This window comes from Ahaetulla prasina, chromosome 17, assembly GCF_028640845.1.
Source record: "Ahaetulla prasina isolate Xishuangbanna chromosome 17, ASM2864084v1, whole genome shotgun sequence".
NCBI lineage: Eukaryota > Metazoa > Chordata > Lepidosauria > Squamata > Colubridae > Ahaetulla > Ahaetulla prasina.
The window spans coordinates 657884-675929 of NC_080555.1; the positions used below are offsets into that span (position 1 = coordinate 657884).

At 55.3% G+C, this 18046-nt stretch overlaps 1 protein-coding gene across 2 annotated transcripts; it reads left to right on the plus strand.

The window, feature by feature from the left end:
- Positions 1-952: 952 nt before the first annotated feature.
- On the plus strand, positions 953-18044 carry LOC131186420 (unconventional myosin-Ie-like). 2 transcript variants are annotated; one of them, XM_058159969.1, is made up of 28 exons: positions 953-1385; positions 5468-5605; positions 5843-5932; positions 6149-6243; positions 6340-6427; positions 6750-6839; positions 7260-7391; positions 7589-7723; positions 8493-8625; positions 9146-9342; positions 9600-9680; positions 10315-10401; positions 10687-10773; positions 11244-11411; positions 11511-11596; positions 11956-12037; positions 12488-12594; positions 12808-12906; positions 13098-13242; positions 13408-13522; positions 14156-14325; positions 14535-14680; positions 15193-15339; positions 15713-15870; positions 16118-16198; positions 16487-16670; positions 17005-17186; positions 17354-18044. In XM_058159969.1, exons 1-28 carry the CDS (start codon positions 1383-1385, stop codon positions 17428-17430), a joined length of 3303 nt encoding a protein of 1100 aa, XP_058015952.1. In that variant the 5' UTR covers positions 953-1382; the 3' UTR covers positions 17431-18044. The 2 variants fall into 2 exon arrangements, with proteins under 2 accessions (XP_058015952.1, XP_058015950.1); XM_058159967.1 differs by lacking the exon at positions 953-1385 and adding an exon at positions 3949-4328.
- Positions 18045-18046: the final 2 nt, after the last annotated feature.

The window sequence follows — 18046 nt, forward strand, 5'->3', positions numbered from 1 at the left end:
AATTTTCAACAGGTGGTTGTCAGATTCCTTTAAAGAAAGGGTTTTTTGTTTTTGTTTTTACTTGGAAAAACCTTTTCCTGTCTTAGGGCAGGTCGCAGTGCCCTCCTGATGGGCTGGTTTATTTATTATTTATTACATTTATTGGATTGCAACTCCCCTCACCCCAAGAGGAGGGCAGTGCAGAATTTTGCAAGGCCCTAGGTGGGAGATCAGATACAGAAAATTTGGGGGGGGGGGCGGTTTTGTGCCTGGCAATGTTTTCCCAAATCCAGCTGCAGTGGCCTCTTCCTCCCACTCCTCTTGGAGAAGGTGGGACATCTGTGAGCTGCGGGAAAGAAAATTCCGTGGCTGCCTTCTTCCCCATGTGAACCCCTCCCTGGCTGGCAAAAGCCCCCCCCCCTGTCTTTGCCCTCTCCTTGATGTGCCCCCTGCCCAGCCAAGAGGTCTCTGAGCAGGTCCCGACGGGGTACCGCAAGTGAGGGAGAAGCAGCTGCCGGAGACTCGCAAGGCTTCTTGGCAGCCCCCCTCCCCGGCTCCTTCCTGAGTGGGATCCCCTCAAAGGCCCTTTTGGGGAGCAGCATAGCAATGGGGCACACACCCTTTAAGGCTCTGTGGAAGTGGGGAAGGAGTTGTGGGGCAGAGCACAGCTGAGTCCCTCTTCCCACAATTGGACCAATTGAGGTCTCCAATTTTAAAAGCAAAGTTGGGGTCGTTTCCTAAGAAAGATGGGGGGGGAATTGGGGTGAAGCCCCTTGCCGGTATGCTCTCCAAGGATCCCAGTTAAGAAGCCAGAAGCCCCCCCCCCTCCGCCTCCCTTTCTCACGATCAGCAATTGGCTTCTTCAATCCAGATGTTTTAAGATTGACGTTGCCCTTACAGGCGCGTGCAGAGGGGTTGTCCGAAGGGCCATCGAGCCATCCACCTGCCCTCCGGCGTAAAAAAACCGACATCCCCCGCCGTCCCGTCGGGAAGGAAACGCTTTTGGGGGGGAAGTTCTGCTCTGCTCCAGCAGGGGGCGTGCGCGCGCGAAGCAGCGTCGCGTTCCTCTCCGCCAGGGGTCGCCCGCCTCTCCGCCAGCTCCCCCCGCCCGCCCCAGCCCGAAACTCAAGCTGGAGCGCCTACCTGTCGGAGCCTGTCCGGCCGCGTCGGGGAAGGAGAGCCCGGCCGCGCTTTGTCTGCTGCTCCGGGGGAGCCGCTTGCCTCCTCCGCCCGCCTGCCCGCCCTCCTCCCTCCCTCCCTCCCAGCCGGGCAGGGGCGTCCGAGCAGAGGGTCCCGGCGGGGGCGATGCTGGCCCCTTGAACCCCGGCCGGCCTCCACCTGCCAGCCAAGGCGCGCCGAGGAAGCGGAGCTGCGGCGGGCGAGGAGCGCAGCCCCTTGGCACCATGGTGAGTCTTGGCCCGCCGGTGGGCTTCGGAGACCCCCTTCTCCTTCGGGGGGGATCGCCCTCTTCAGCCCCCCCCCGTCTCTCCACTCTTTCCCGCCCGGGGGGAGGAGAGACCCGCGCCCGCTCCGGGCTGCCCCGCCGAGTGCCGCGGCTGGCTGCGGGGGTCTTCGGCGGAGAGGCACCGCATCGCCCTCCCGGTGGCCGCGGAGGGGCAGTCCAGCGCCGGATCAGCCTCGGCTGGGTTTTGCCTTCGCTTCGCTTCCTGCTTGGCCGGCCGAGCAGAAAAAAGTCTCTTTATTCTGATTAAATTCTTCTCAAAGGATTTAGAAGATCGCTCCGCTGGCCCCCTGCGGCTCTCCGTTCTCCCCAGTTCCCCCCGGGCTGTCTTTGGACTGGTGCTCAAAGGGACCGTCGAGGCCATCCAGCCCACCCCTTGCTCAGGGCTAGAAGGACGGGGATTCTAGCCTCTCTGTCTGTCCCCGGGAAGAACTGTCCGTCAGCCGTTTTGTCCCGGTTTCTCCAGAGTCGGCGCGGGTTTGCGTGGGAGCAGCTGCTCCTTTCGGTGGCCCGGTCCCGTCGGGACTCCGTGGGAGACTAAACAGCCCCGGAGACGTTTGTGTTCAAGGGGCAAGAAATAGTTGATGGGGGTGGGGGGTGGGAACGGGGGTCGCCAGGCAGAGAGGATGGCTTTGCAAAGATCCTCTCCCTGCTCACAATCGGAGACAAACGGGGGAGCCCACATGGTTGCACAACCCCAGCCAGGAGCTGCGGTTTTCAGGGTGGCACTCAAGGTGAGATTCGCCATACTGCATCACACAGACACACACAAACACACACACACACACACACACAGAGAGAGAGAGAGAGAGAGAGAGAGAGAGAGAGAGAGAGAGCCTTAGAGCTCCACAACTATGGAGCAGATCTAACCGGCTCTTTCCAAAATGTCAAATATTTGGGGCAAACGTTCCCCTGATTCTTGGCCACCGATTATACTGGCAGAGGCTGATGGGATTGGCAGTCCCAAACTTCTGGGACCATCTTGGATCTGAGACCTTTTCCCCCCCTCCCCCCCACCCCTCCAGGCCTGAATCTCTGCAATTCTGAGAGCTTGAATATTCCGGTTTTATCATTCAAGAGAAAAGAGAGCAAAGGTTGCAGGGAAAGGAATGGCCTGGGGGTGGGAGGGAGGGGAGGGGGAGGGCAGGCGTTCTCCCCTCTCTAGGATAAGAATCTGCTCTCTTTGGCTCCCCCACCCGCACCCCACAGGGCTTTCGTCAGTTCTGGAATTGGGGCAAATAAATAACAGTGACCGCAAGCATGTGCAGAGTGCTTTCCTGTCTCTGTGCAGCGAGAGGGTGCAAACCTTTGAGGCCTCCAAAATCAAGAGAGAACCTGGTTTGTTTGTTTTTCCAGATCATCTCACCTGCCTTGTCACTCTTTTTTTTAAAAAAAATATAATTTCCAGAAGATTTGAATTTTTCTGCTTGGCGGGCGGGGGTGATGGGAGCTGTAGTCCAAGAGGAAGTGGGGCTGGCAGGGGTGCGAACCTCACCCGGCTGGTTCTGTCCTCAGAAGAGAAGAGCCTCTTTCCAGCAGCTCACGTTAAAGCTAATGTTTAACTGCTGGGCAGGAGGGAGGCTGACACCGCTGGGCGCCTGCGCGTGACGCGCACCCAGTCCAGCCAGGTGGGGCCAAATTATACAGGACCAGGCATGAGAGGGAGATGGCCTGGAATGCCTGCCTGCCTGCCCGCCCACGGCTGACTCAGGGTCTCCCTTCCGGGGCTCCGCAGGGCCTCCTGACACTGGCAGAAGCCGCTGATTCAGAAGGGTGAGGCTGGCAGGAGAGGCTTCACACGTGGTGGGAAGAGGCAGGCAGTATTATTAGTCCTCCTCCTCCTCTTTCTCCTCCCTCCCTCCTTCCTTCCTTCCTTCCTTCTTTTCATCTCCTTCCTTCTTTCCTTCTTTCCTCCCTTCCTCCCTTTTCCTTTTCATCATCTCCTTCTTTCCTTCTTTTCATCTCCTTCTTTCCTTCCTTCCTTCCTCCCTCCCTCCCTTTTTATTTTCATCATCTCCTTCCTTCCTGCTTTTCATCCTTCCTTCCTTTTTCTTTTCATCTCCTTCCTTCTTTCTTCCTTCCTTCCTTTCCTTCCTCCCTTCCTTTTTATTTTCATCATCTCCTTCCTTCCTTCCTGCTTTTCATCCTTCCTTCCTCAGCACCTACAATCTACCTGGCCAGAAGGTTGTTGGGGGAGCAGAGGGGCTGCCTCCCACCCCCTTGTGGGGCACTGAAGTCAGACAGGCCTCTTGGCCAATCTGTGATGGCTGCAAAGTGGCGCAGGGTGGAGTCTTGTTAGCACTGCAAATACACTTCACATTCCTTTCCCTGGACTGGAATTTGAGGAAGGAGGTGCCAACCCTCTTAGCTTTCCTGCAACCAGGGTTGGAAAGCCAGTTAACCTGGCAAACTCCCCAGTGGGAGCTGCCGCCGCTGCCTTGGCAGGTTTTTTTGGGGGGGGGAGGGGGAACAGCGGGGGAGAGGGAAAAGGTGCCTGGGGTCTCCTACGTCTCAGTCCCACCCTTCCCCAGAGCGGAGGGGATCTCGGAGGCACCCAACCCAAATGAAGGAAGGAAAAGCCAGTTTCCCAACCGAGGGCAGGATCTCTCCGCCCAGGTGACGCAAAGGCCCACCAGCCTGGAGCCAAGAAACTGAGGATTTCTGAGGAAAGGAAAAAGGCAGAAACCTCACAATCGCTTCTCTCTCACTGGCAATCCGGGCACTGGCAGAGCAGGCTGTCTTCACACAACTGGTTGACCCTCTTAAACTCCTGGGCTCAGCTGGTCGTATCCGTCCGGCTTTCTCGCGGTGACACCAAGCATGCTAACCAGGAAGGTGCCCCAAGCGAGCAGGTTGTGTGAAAGGACGCAGCCCAATTCCTTGTGAGGTGTGCTGTGTGAACGAAACCTCAGAGTGCCCAGGGTGGGGTGTGTGGGGTGTTTAAGCTTTTCTCCTGGATTTGGTGGCTCCTGAGGGGCTTTCCAGAGGCCGCCCCCTTCGCCCCCTCCCCAATTCCAGAGTGGGGGCATTTGAACTCGCCTCCTGAGTTCACTGTGGGGTGCAGATGGCGCCCCCCCCTCTCTCCCTCTCTGCCAGAGGCTGCTTTCCATTCCGGGCACCCAAGAGTCAATTGGCCGGTCGAAGCGCCCGTCCGTCCAGCTTCTCCCTGGCTGGTCGCTTGGCAACTCCTAACCGGCATTGTCTTCCCAGCTTGGCTAGGAAGAAACCTTAGCAACCGGCTTTTGGGAACGTTTGCAAGACCAAGACGGGCGGTGATTTGGGGGGGGGATCTGTCCCCAAAGGCCACCCAGGTTTTATGGTGCAGGGGAGAAGGGCCGCCTCTGGATGTGGGCTGTAATGGGGCAAATACACCTTGACTCCCAGACACAAACCCCACCACGAAACGGTGGCGAGGGCAAACTTTGCAAAGTTCGACTCTGCTGCCCACTCACCCATCCTCCCTCCCTCCTTCCCTCCCCCTCTTTCGCCTGCCCCAGCCGGCTCAGCCAAACCTGGCGGTGCTAATGAAGGGCTAGTATTTTTAGCCAGTTTCTCAGCTCAAACCCAACAATTTCCTGGAAGGCTTTTCTTTCCCACTCAGTTGGCAAAAAAAAGGTTCTTTCCTGGGTTTTTTAAAGTCCGCATTGTTGGTGGGCTTTTTTTGGTGGCTGCAGCTGTAATTTGTTCTCAAGCGCGGCTAAGATTTGTGAAGAGTTGCTTGGAAGTTTAAAAGCCTTTCGATGGCTGGTGGCTACGGGCAGACCCCAAAAAATTAGCCATAGGCATGCAGGCCGTGCCCCCTTAGTGCCCCCCACCACATTCTGAAAACAAACGTGACTTGGAAGGCTGTGCAGCATGGGACTTCAGGCCTCGTGGCTGCTTGAGAGCCACGGATTTTCGCTTTTTAAAAGAATTTTTTTTTGAATGGGGCCATTTCTTTCCTGGGCTCTCAAAGTGGTACCCGCTCCCTTTTCAAAGGGGGGAAGGGGAGAAGCCCACCCCAAATCTCTCCTCCTCCCCTCCCAGGGCAGCAAAGAGCGATACCACTGGCAGATGCAGAACGTCAAGCAGAGCGGGGTGGATGACATGGTCCTCCTACCGAAGATCCACGAAGACGCCATCGTGGAGAACCTGCGCAAGAGGTTCATGGATGACTACATTTTTGTATCCCTTTCTGAGCCCCAGGAGAAGGACAGGCTCCGCAGGCAGAATAAGCACCGGCGAACCTGCTGGCAGGCACCCGTCAAGAGAGGGTGCCAGAGCCTCCCTGTATAAGAGCAATCTATCTCTGGCAGGAAGCCTCCGGGGAAGGGAGCTGTGGGGACAAGCCTCTTTTTTCCCAAACCGGGAGCCTCCGGGGTCCCCCTTTTCCGTGCCACCCCTTAACTTGGAACCGAAAAGACGTACATCGGCCCGGTCCTGATTTCGGTCAACCCCTTCAAGCAGCTGCCCTACTTCACCGACCGTGAGATCGACATGTACCAGGGGGCGGTGAGTGCGTTTGTGCGTAGCTGGGGTGGGAAGCCCCGCTTTGCATCCATGTGGGGGCCTCTTTGCTAATCCCAGAATGGTCCCTGGGATTATGGGCCCCTGAACCGCAAAGGTTCCGGTTTGGGTCCAGCTGGACTAGATGACCTCTAGCCACCCCTGGGATTTGCTGAGAGGCTCAGGGCCTCCCTGTACGTGTTTTGTGTCCATCTCACACAGGCCCAGTACGAAAACCCTCCACACATCTACGCCCTGGCGGATCAGATGTACCGCAACATGTTGATTGACGGGGAGAACCAGTGCGTGATCATCAGGTGAGGCTGGGGGCTTCACTGGGGGTGGGGGGAGAAGCTGGGGGTCTGTGGAAAGTTCATTCCAGGTGTGATTCCTCCCCCCCCTTTCCCTCCTAGTGGGGAGAGCGGAGCTGGCAAGACCGTGGCGGCCAAATACATCATGAGCTACATCTCCAAGGTGTCCGGCGGAGGCCCCAGCGTTCAGGTGAGCAGCTTGTCCTGGCATGAAATAAGCCCCCCCCCCGGTTGCCCCCCCCTCCAGTCCAGGTCACATTGGGTTGGCAGTGGGCAAAAGTGCCCATTTTGGTCACCTGATGGAAGCTCAGAACTTGAAACTGCCAGGCTGGCAGTTCTAGTGCCACCTTGGGCATGAAAGCCAGCCCGGTGACCTTAGGCTGGTCCGCCTCACAGGGTTGTTGTTGTGGGGAAAATAGGAGGAGGCATGTTTGCTGCCTGCAGTTATTTATAAAAAAATAATAAAGGCAGGATAAAAATAAGTATGATAAGTAATATTTCTTTCATTCCAGCATGTAAAAGATATCATCCTAAAATCTAACCCCCTCCTGGAGGCGTTTGGGAACGCAAAGACTGTGCGGAACAACAATTCGAGTCGATTTGTGAGTCCTGGCAGGGCCTGGGGGGGAGGGGTGCCTGGCGGATCCTAAATGTGTGCAGTGCGTGCACAACTTGCGCCTGGTGACTCCGTTGCTCCGTCCCGATGCTTTTCTCAGGAACAACATGAAAGTTGTTTAAGCTTTGTCTTCTTTTTAAGGCGTTTGTTTCTCTGGGATCTCCTGGTGGTGGCCTGACCCTGAGGAGCTTGGATGAGTGCTGCCCCCTAGTGTAGTCTGGTGACAATTACAGGGTCCATAGGGACCGGGTAAATGGCTCACTGATCTAAGCCCATCAACACAATATTGAAAATTTAGGCAGGTGCATGAGAATTATGGATGTGCCCCAGAAAAGGAGCAGGGGGGAACTGGGGTGCTGGGACAAAAGGGGGAAATTTAAGGCACCCGTCCTGTTTTGCCCCCCAGGGCAAATATTTTGAGATCCAGTTCAGCCGCGGTGGGGAGCCGGACGGGGGCAAAATCTACAACTTCCTGCTGGAAAAATCCCGCGTGGTCAGCCAGAATTCTGGAGAGAGAAACTTCCACATCTATTACCAGGTGGGGGAGCGGCCGAGGAAGGCCCCTGACCCTCTGGATGGGCCTGACTCCCAACCCATCATCCCCACCCTTGCTCATGGCTGTTACTCCTGGGAACCCTGCTGCAAACCAAGACAGCCACATTTTTGTCTTTCCTTGTGTGATCCCAATGCGGCATTTTGAATCCCGCCTCTTTGGCCCCCGTTGTGTGAATGCAGCTGCTGGAGGGAGCCAGCCCGGAGCAGCGGGAGAATCTGGGGATCACCAGCCCGGATTACTACTACTACCTCAATCAGTCGGCAGCCTATAAGGTGGACGACATGAATGACCGTCAGGAATTTCAAGAGACTTTGGTAGGGACGCCGGCACCGAAGGGGCTGTTTTCTTTTTCACACCCAACTTTTGGGAAAATGCGCCCAGGATGAGAGGGTGGATGTGTGTGTGTGTGGGGGAAGCACGCCTTAACCCCTGGGTCTGCCATCCTGGACTACATCCCCCATGATTCCTGGTCACCCGCTTGCAACCAATTCCTCGATGGAATTGTAGTCCTGCCAGGCTGCTCAGCTTCCCTCCCTGAGGTTGGAAGGCCAAAAAAAAAACAGATTTAAAAACAAGCATCTGTCGTGGGTCAGCCGTGAATATTTCTCCTATAATACTTAACTCTGAGCCCCTCCTTCCTCTGGAGAGGCCTGGAGGAAGGGACCCTCGGTTGGGCAGCGAAGCTGGCTTGGTTCCCAGGGAAAAAGAGACCCTTCGGTGTGGCTTTCAACTTTTGCCTCTTGCCGTTTTCTCCCCAGAAAAACTACCAAAGGCGGGGAGGGTTTCCCAGGCTGCACTGAACATTTAAGCAGCAGAAAAGACCCCAATTTTACTTTTAGGGAGCGGATAGAGTTGGCACGTCCCCTTTTCAAAACAAAGTTTATTGAAATGAGCTGCCAGATGAAGAAGAGTGACTGAGCCCATGGCTTCTGCGTGAGCTTTGCTCTTGCTGTGCCACAGGCAGCCCTGTTTACCCACAACTGATACCTTCCTCCTCCTCCTCCTTCCTCCTCCTCCTCTTCTTCCTCCTCTTCTTCTTCTTCCTCCTTCTGCTCCTCCTTCCTCCTCCTCCTCCTCCTCCAGACAGCCATGGGGGTAATTGGCCTCTCGGAGGAAGAGCAGGCCCTGGTACTCCAGATTGTGGCTGGTATCCTGCACCTCGGCAACATCACTTTCCGGGAGTCGGGCAACTATGCTGTGGTGGAGAGTGCGGATTGTGAGTCTGGGCAGCGTGGCCGCCTTCAGCCGAGAGTGGGGTGGGGGGGGAGGTTTGGGGAGGGTCCCACTCAGTGGTGAAATCTGAACCGGTTTACTACCGGTTCGCCAAATGCGAGGTGCGCACATGCAGTGCATGCCAAAAAGAGGCATGCAGTAAGTAGAATAGTGCACCGGGGGTGGGGGGGAGCGCGGAGGAGATCAGCTGTGGCACACGATCTTTTTTTTACTTTTAAAAGTAAAAAAAAAGACACTCATGATCGTGCGGCTCAGCTGGGTGGGGGGGGGGAGGGAGTTTTGCTACAGGTTCTCTGAACCACCCACCGCCATCGCTACCGGATTGGCCAGTCTGGTCTAAACCGGGAGCATTTCACCCCTGGTCCCACTGCTGGCAGGGCAGGGGGCCAAGGATTAGTGGGTGACGGCCGAGGGAGCTGCGAGGCTTGTTTCCTGGGCTGGGGTGAAAAATCGGGGAAACTCCGAAGGGAAGAAGTAGCCGGTTGAGCTCTCTCCCCCTCCAGTCCTGGCCTTCCCCTCCTACCTCTTGGCCATCGACCAGCAGCGCCTCCAGGAGAAACTGACCAGCCGCAAGATGGACAGCAAGTGGGGCGGCCAGCAGGAGGTCATCGATGTCACCCTCAACGTGGAACAGGCCAACTTCAGCCGAGATGCACTTTCCAAAGCCCTCTACGCTCGCCTCTTTGACTTCCTGGTGGACGTGAGTGGCCAGCCGGACCCCCCACCCCCACTCACCCTGAGTGGGGTTTCCGAAGCCAGATGGAGGGTTTAGAGTGACGCAGATCTCAGGAGCCGGGGAGGAAAAGCTCAAACGCACTGAGGGAAATAGGAAGTTTAAATAAAAATGAATACTTTGGTAGCACAGCCACAATTCATGGCCCACCCCTCATTCTTACTTCATTTTCTCTCTCCTCCCTTTTCCTGGTCTCTTCCTCTCTCTCCTCCTCCTCTTCCCAGGCGGTCAACAAAGCAATGGAAAAACAGCACCAGGAATACAACATTGGTGTCCTCGACATTTACGGCTTCGAAATTTTCCAGGTAATCCTGCAGCCCCCAAAAATCCTCCATTCCTGGCTCCCCGCCAGGTGAAGAAGAGATCTTCCCATGCCAGCCTCTTCCCCTGGCACAAACTGCCAGTTGGAGTTGAGGGTTAATTAACCTCATGGATCCCATGGCTGCCACCAGTTGCAAAGCAGCCCAGCTGAGCCAGACGTGGTTTTTGAGAAAAATATCCATGATGCGTGGGAAAATGGAGAAGCATTCCATTCCTTTCTGTTTCAGCGAAAGGAACAAAAGCCTCTTTGGAAGGGACTCTCCCCACAGTGGCTTCATCAGTTCATTATTTCACCATTGTCAGTGGAAAGCGGCAAACGCTTTGTGGCTAAGATCTGGAAGGGCAGCTTTGCGTTGAGCCTTGGAATTTTGTAGTCGGCCGGCCCAGGAGGCAGATCCTGAGAGAAGCTGTTCCGAGACCCCCTGGCAGCCCCCCCCCCCCGGTTAAGCTTCGAAGGAATAAATGCCCGATAAATGCGATGCAAACGTTTTGCACCATTGCACATATTCGGGGGCTGGATTTTTTGGGGGCCCCCAACCAGGCTGCTAAGATGAGCAATTCCTCCACGTTGCGCCTGGCCTGGCCCCCCTGATTGACTTCGTGCTCCTCTCCTGCCAGAAAAACGGCTTCGAGCAATTCTGCATCAATTTTGTGAATGAAAAACTCCAGCAGATTTTCATCGAGTTGACCCTGAAGGCTGAACAGGTGAGTCTCCCTCTCTCTCTCTCTCTCTCTCTCTCTTTTTTTTTTGCAAACGGGGAAACTTTTTGCATTTTTAAAATTTATGCCTTTGGGGCAAAAACCTGAAACTTGAACAGGGTTGCGTTGTGGGAGTTGGGCGCCCATATAAACCTGTTTAATAATATACAACGAGAATTTTTCAGTGGGGAAGAAAGTTCAAGGCTGAACTGAGTGTTTAATTCATGTTTAATTTTTGGCCCATTTCTCCCTCTTTTAACTCTTTTCTCCCGTTCTCTTTCCTCTCTGCAGGAGGAATACGTCCAAGAGGGCATCCGATGGAGCCCCATCGATTATTTCAACAACAAAGTTGTGTGTGACCTGATCGAGAACAAAGTGGTAAGCAAAAACCCTCCTTGTAAGGTAGGCCTTATTTATTTAAAGAGCGATTTTAAAGCATCCCTTCTGGGGCGTTAAAAAGCACCCCAAACTTTTCTACTCTTGGCTCTACTAAATTCCTTGCCAGGCGCCTGGGATTTAGGCTTGAAAGAAGAACTGATCTATGCAGCAGATTCTTTTTATTTATTTTTAAAAAATTTTGGAGTAAAAGAAAACATCATCTTGCTTTAAAGCTGCAATGGAACAGGCCAGTTCTGGATTTGCAGGGAAACCTGGCCGTGGTTTTGCAGGAGGGGAAACGGACAGGCAATGGGTAGCACAGAAATTTGATAAATACAATAAAAGGAGGCTACAGTGGTGCTGCGGTTGGGCCAAATGACAGAATGAGACAGGACTTGGGGGGGGGGGGAGGGAAGGCAGAATTCTTTACTGCTTTTTATGTTTTATCTCCCTTTTCCCTTCCTTCCCAGAATCCCCCAGGGCTCATGAGCATCCTGGATGACGTCTGTGCCACCATGCACGCCAAAGGCGAAGGGGCCGACCACACCTTGCTGCAGAAGCTCCAGTCGGCGCTGGGCACGCACCCCCATTTCAACAGCTGGAACAAGGGCTTCATCATCCACCACTACGCTGGCAAGGTGAGGGCCCCGGGGACCCCAAAATCCAGCCTGTGGGGACACATACACCCCATTCCCAAGGGCCAGCTGGAATCCAAAGCCCCTTTTCTGGTTCTCCAGGTCTCCTATGACGTGGAAGGCTTCTGCGAACGCAACCGGGATGTTTTGTTCCCAGATCTGGTCGAGCTGATGCAGAGCAGTGAGATGTGAGGGCCCGGGTGTGTTGGGGGGTGGGTGGGCTACACAGTCCGAAGACCCTAGAATGCCTCTCTTCCTCCCACCCACCCCATCTTCCTAAACCTCCCTTCTGCTCCAGTCTTCGTCTCTGTCCGAACGGCACCCGGAGGACTCGCTTTTGAAGCCTGGCTCTGCCTCCCGAAAAAACTTTTAAAGATTTGCTTTCCTCAATGGGGGCGAGGCGGGGGGGGGAAGTGTGGGAAAACAACGGGGGGGGGGAGGATCCTTGGAGGGTTAATCAGACCCCAAAAGAGAGCCCCCTCGTGGCTATTGAGCGATGGTGGCTCTCTCTGTCCTGGGGAACTGAAGCTCTCCGCTTCTCCTCCAGCCCCTTCATCCGCGACCTCTTCCCCGAGAGCCTCAGCACGGAGAAGAAGGGGCGCCCCACCACTGCAGGCAGCAAGATCAAGGTAAGGGGAGGGGTAGAGATTCGCCCAGGCGGGGCAAGGAAGGGGAGCCCTTTGGTGGCTTCAGAACTGCCTAAGAGAAAGGCAGACACTCCCCCACCACCTTGGCTGTTGGGAAATCTGTTTGCAAATATGATGGTAACAGCAGCCAGCTTTTTCCTTCCTTCCTTCCTTCCTTCCTTCCTTCCTTCCTTCCTTCCTTCCTTCCTTCCTTCCTTCCTTCTTTCCTTCCCTCCTTCCCTTCCTTCTCATTCCCTCCCTCCCTCCCTTCCTTATTCACTCCCTCCATCCTCCCTTCCCTCCTTCCCTTCCTTCTCATTCACTCCTTCCTTCCCTCCCTTCCTTCCCATTCCCTCCCTCCTTTCTCCCTCCCTTCTTTCTTATTCACTCCCTCCCTCCTCCCTCCCTTCCTTCCTCTACTTCCCTCCGTCCCTCCCTTTCTTTCCTCCAAAGAAACAAGCCAACAGTCTGGTCAGCACCCTGATGAAGTGCAGCCCTCATTACATCCGATGTATCAAGCCGAACGAGACCAAGAAGTCCCGAGATTGGGAGGAGAGCCGGTAGGACAGCAGCCACGTTGCCCAGGGAAATTCTGGGAGGTGAAGTCCACAGAATTTAAACTGGATAAGATTAGGAAACACTAATTTAAACAGAGCGCAACCCCCCCACCCTCCATCAGGGACCCACAATTTGTGCTGGGGGTGGGGGTGTCACAGCAGTGCAGGAATAGGAAGGTGGGCCTCCGAGACCCTCCATTTCTGCCCCCTTTGCAGGGTGAAGCACCAGGTGGAATATTTGGGGCTGCAAGAGAATATCCGGGTGCGCCGAGCCGGCTACGCTTATCGGCGAGTCTTCCAGAAGTTCCTCCAGAGGTGAGAGCTGTTTTCTGGCCTCCCAGCAGCCTTTCTTATTACACCCCACCCCCCAAAAAAACCTCTGCTTTTTCAGCCCACCTACTGAGGTGGATCTGCCAAGCTCCACTGAGGAAGAGCTCCGGTTTAGAGATCCCTCCAGCCTTTAGGGCAGCACTCCACCCTTCCGTCTCTCCCCTCCTCCTGCCCAGGTACGCCATCCTGACGCCCGAGACGTGGCCGTGCTGGCGTGGCAACGAGAGGCAGGGCGTGGTACACCTGATGAAGTCGGTCAACATGGACCCTGACCAATTCCAGCTGGGACGGACCAAAGTGTTCATCAAAGCCCCCGAATCGGTGAGCTCCAGGAGCCCCTCTGGGAGCGCGGACGGCCTGGTTCCCTTCCCCAAAAGGCAGAGACACCCCCCCATTAGGGGAGGGGGAGGGAAATGGGGACTGTCTCCCTTCGTGCCCGCTTGCCTGGCACTCAACGCTGCCCTTCCCCTGGGCTCCCCACTGCAGCTGTTCCTCCTGGAGGAGATGCGGGAACGGCGCTACGACGGCTTCGCCCGGGTGATCCAGAAGGCCTGGCGCAAACACGTGGCTGTCCGCAGGAACATGCAGATGAGAGAGGAAGGTGAGAGAGACCCCTGCCCGGCCAGACCTGCAGGCTCAGGCGACGGAGTGGCGGGCAGAAAAGGGGATGATTTGGCTGGGCTGCAGCCCAGGAGCCATCTGGGAGCATCCCCCGCCACGTTCCCTGGCTTAAGGAGGAGGAGCAATGGCTGAATTCCCCCCCCCTCTTCTCTCTCCTTTGGTGGAGAATTCAAAACTGGGGGTTTATTTGTTCAGTGGAACGACTTGCCTCGAAAAGCTGTGGCTGTTCCAACACTGGAAGTTTTTAAGAAGAGATTGGACCACCATTTGTCTGAAGTGGTGTAGGGTTTCCTGCCTAAGCAGGGGGTTGGACTAGAAGGCCTCCAAGGTCTCTTCCAACTTCTATTCTATTCTATTCTATTCTATTCTATTCTATTCTATTCTATTCTATTCTATTCTATTCTATTCTATTTTCCTGCCCGGGTGCAGTCACCAACACGAGCCACCAGAGGGCAGCCTTTACCCATCCTTTGGAGAAGCCCATCCCTTCCTCCTGCAGAGGAAGAAGGGCAAGGCTGCTTCTGAGCATGTGAAGAGGGACTCCTGCCTTCTACACCACGCCAAATGCAGCCAGTTCTAACTGCAGTTTTTTCCTCCCCTCCCCCCACCAAAGCCTCCAACCTTGTCCTGAACAAGAAGGAACGCCGTCGCAACAGCCTGAACCGCAACTTCATGGGCGACTACATAGGTCTGGACAATCACCCCGAACTCCGCCGGTTCCTGGGCCGCAGGGAGCGGGTGGACTTTGCCGACACCGTCACGAAGTATGACCGTCGCTTCAAGGTGAGGTGTGGCGCGGCTGGATCTGGCCGTTTCCCTTCTCGGTGGGCACTAAGATAGACCATGCCTGTGGCTGGAGGTTCTCCACCTTGGCTAAAGGCAGCCTTCTCTTGTCAAGATGAGGATTTGGCCTTTGGGGAGCAGAGGGGCACCTGCGGGGCACATCTGGCTGGCCGGGGTGCTGACCTTCTTTGGGGACTGACCTCTTGCAGACGGTCAAGCGGGACCTGATCCTCACCCCCAAATTCCTCTACCTGATCGGGCGGGAGAAGGTGAAGCAGGGCCCCGAGAAGGGAGCCATTAAGGAGGTCCTGAAGAGGCAGCTGGAGGTAGAGAGGATCCAGTCGGTCTCCCTCAGGTGAGCTGGGAGAATCAGGGAGGTGGGGTTGGGGGGCTTCCCCCGGCAGAGAGGGGCTCTCCTAAGTACTTGTCCTCTAGGGAGCCCGTGGGACTCCCTGCCACTTGAAACCGGGATTCCCAGACATTTGCAGATTGTTCACCCTGGAGCCAGGGGTGAAATGTAAAATTTGTTACTACCAGTGGGTGAGGCTTGGTGGTGGGGTGATGTGATTGGGTGGGTGTGGCCATTTTCTTTTTTACTTTTAAAAGCATTTTTTCTACAACCTCTTCGGCCAAAGAGGTTGTAGAAAAAATGATTTTAAAAGCCTCTGATGATCCCAGCTGAGCCCTGCTCAGGCTTTTTTTTTTTTTACTTTTAAAAGCATTTTTTCAGCCGAAGAAAAAATGCTTTTAAAACTAAAAAAAAACTCCCATCTCTGATGATCGTGCAGCTCAGCCAGCATGCGGAGGGGGAGAGCCGTGCCAAGAGGACCCCCTCCTGACTATGCTCCCCCTCCCCCTCCCCTCCAGCACGCTGCAGGACGATTTCCTCATCCTCCACGAGTCCCAGTACGACACCGTGTTGGAGTCCGTCTTCAAGACCGAGTTGCTGAGTCTGCTCTTCAAGCGTTACGGAGAAAGGACCCAGAAGCAGCTGCCCATCAAGTTCAGCAACCAGTAAGCAGCATCTTCCCCTTTTCCTGCTCTGAGGGACTGTGGGGTAGACTCCTCCTGCGCACGGAGGGTTTCCAGGCCTCGTTTCCCAGCCCTGGTTGATCGTCACTGCAAATTTCTCCTTTGGGTGACTTCCTCAAGGAGACGGGAGGGCGGGGCTGTCTTTGGCCAACCTCCCCAAAGTTAGGGATGGGGCACCGTCAGGAGATCAAAGCCCTGTCGAAAACATCCCAGGAGGCAGCGGTTGGAAGCTGCTTAGTATGGAGGATTTGAACTCAACCTTAATGGGGCACTTCTGCCCTGATTTCTGCCCCTTGCCTGCATCCCCCCCCCCAATTCCTCTCTCTGTTTGTGCACGTTCCCCCCCCTCCCCCAGGCTGGAGTTCAAGGTGAAGAAGGACGGCTGGGGGCCCTGGGCAGCGGCCGGCTCCCGACAGATCCAATTCCAGATCTGCCAGGGGGATCTGGCTCTCCTCCGCACCAACGGCAAAGTGCTGGTGGTCAGCATTGGGCCAGGCCTACCCCGCAATGCCCGTAAGTCGGGGACACGCGATTTGATTGTTGGGGGGGGGGGAGACGCCAAGCCTGCGCATGTGGGGGAAGCCCAGCGAGAGAGCAACAAGCGAAGTGCAAGGAAAGTGCAGGCGCACGGTTTGCCAAAAAAAATCAGGACCTATTTGCAGAATTTTCAGAACGTATTTGCAAATGTTCCAGGAATTATTTGCATAAATCTTCAGGAATCATTTGCAGAATTTTCAGAACATATTTGCAAAATTTGCAGGCCCGAACCGGAAGGACACCAGGAAAAGCCGGTACTCAGCGGGAGGCCCTGCCCTGGGCTGGAATGCCCAGACCCGCACAGGTAACACAGAGTTGTGGCTATATGCCAGGGTTTTTGCTAACCATGATTTGCAGAGCATCCCGATTCCTTAAAAGTCAGAATTTCCCCAATTCGTATCTCTTGGGAGATATGAGGAACCCTCAAATAACGCTTCTGGCTGGGAACGAAAGACCCTGGTTGCAGAAGCCAAAAACTGCCCACAGACCAACAGGCCTCCAGAATGACCGTTTCTCATTACTCCATTTGGCTGGGTGGAATTGCTGGGCATTTTAAGCAGAAGGTGGCTGCTGACTTTCTCATTCTCTGCAGGGCCGGTGTGGGGCAGCCACGCCCGGGGGGCCAGGCCCTCCTTCCAGCAGCGCCACTCCATGACGCGCCAGGGCAGCATGGAGCAGCCCAGCCTGCCACGCCAGGGAGCCAGTCCGCGTGCCAAAGCCTTCCCTGCACCGCTTGACCTGGGCTTCATGGATGTTCCTGACCGAGGGGTGGCTGGGTGAGGAATTTTCCTGCTTTCTCTTTATTTTTCTCCAGCTGGCAGCGTTTCTCAACCAGGCCAACGGGTGGACTTCAACTCCCAGAATTCTAGTTGAAGTCCACCCATCTTAAGAGCTGAAAATTCACATATTTTGAGGTTTGCTGTCTTCAAGAACTTCTTTGCTCATGTTTTGTTTTTTTTTGTGCCCGACTGGTAGGTGGGTAGTGGGTAGGCACAGACCTTTGCCTTGTCACTCACGACTCTCTACAGCTGTGGGACACCCTGGAAGTCGGTTCCCCTTCGGCAGGCATGCCCACAAAATGCCAGGGAGCTGAGAACTGTCTTTTTGCAGCCTTCGGCGCCACCTTAGCAAAGAAGCCAAACCCATCCCAGGAGGAGGCCGTGCCAAGCCCAAACCCAAGCCCAAACCCCAGCCGTGCCTTCCCCGGTGCCGGGCTCTGTATGCCTACGATGCCCAGGACACGGACGAGCTGAGCTTCAACGCAAACGACCTCATTGAAATAATCAAGGAAGGTGAGGCTTTCCAGGGGAACCCCCGAGGCCATCCATACAGCCGCTTTGCTCAGTGGGTCAGTCTGGAAGATCAGCGCCTGGAGGGAAGAGGGGCATCAGGGGTTAGGGGGTCTTCATGCTGGGATGGAGAAGGGATCCAGTCCGTCTTGTTTTTCTCCCCTTTGCAGATCCATCCGGATGGTGGGAGGGCCGCATTCGGGGCAAAGAAGGGCTGTTTCCGGGGAACTACGTGGAGAAGATCTGAGACGGAGGTGGCACTGGCACGAGGGGCTGCCCCACGGCTTTCGCTTGGTGGCGGGAAAAGGCCTGGAGTTTCCTGAAGGACGTTACCGGAGGGCAGCCGATATTCGCAGGAGAGTAAGGGAAGGCACCTCGCTGGCCTGCAGAAATTTGGTGCCACTTGGTTTCCTCTGAACGCGGCCAAGATAACCAGGCAGGAACGGGTCTGTTTGCTGCAGATGCGAACGCCCGTCTTGCTGCCCTAAAAGCCACACCAAGAGATGCCAACCTGGTGGACCTTTTTAACGCGGGCAGAGGGGGGGGGGGAGAATTGGTAGCCGTGAAAGAGAGAGAGAACTGCAACAAATGTTTTAAAGGCAGAAAAATAATAATGGGACTTTTAGAATGAATTTTTAAAAGTTTGCAGCTGACGTGGTGAAGCCTCAAACTTCTGTCTTGGGTTTTCAAACGTGCCACGATGGGAGGGCCTGGGGCTGCGCCCGGTTGCTGCCAAACCCGTGTGAATCCAGTCTTCCAGAAGAAAAGCCCCTTGGGAGGGGGGAGGGAGAAATGCTAAAATTTGCAGGCGGCACAGGAAGCGTAGGAAAAAAGCGAGATAAATAAATTATGTACATTCAGGC

What these genes read in the sequence shown, in the direction of transcription:
- LOC131186420 (XM_058159969.1), top strand. An exon ending in ACGGCTTCGAAATTTTCCAG is followed by an intron (nt 9,681 to 10,314) that starts GTAATCCTGCAG and finishes CTCTCCTGCCAG; the next exon opens with AAAAACGGCTTCGAGCAATT. An exon ending in AGTATGACCGTCGCTTCAAG is followed by an intron (nt 14,326 to 14,534) that starts GTGAGGTGTGGC and finishes GACCTCTTGCAG; the next exon opens with ACGGTCAAGCGGGACCTGAT.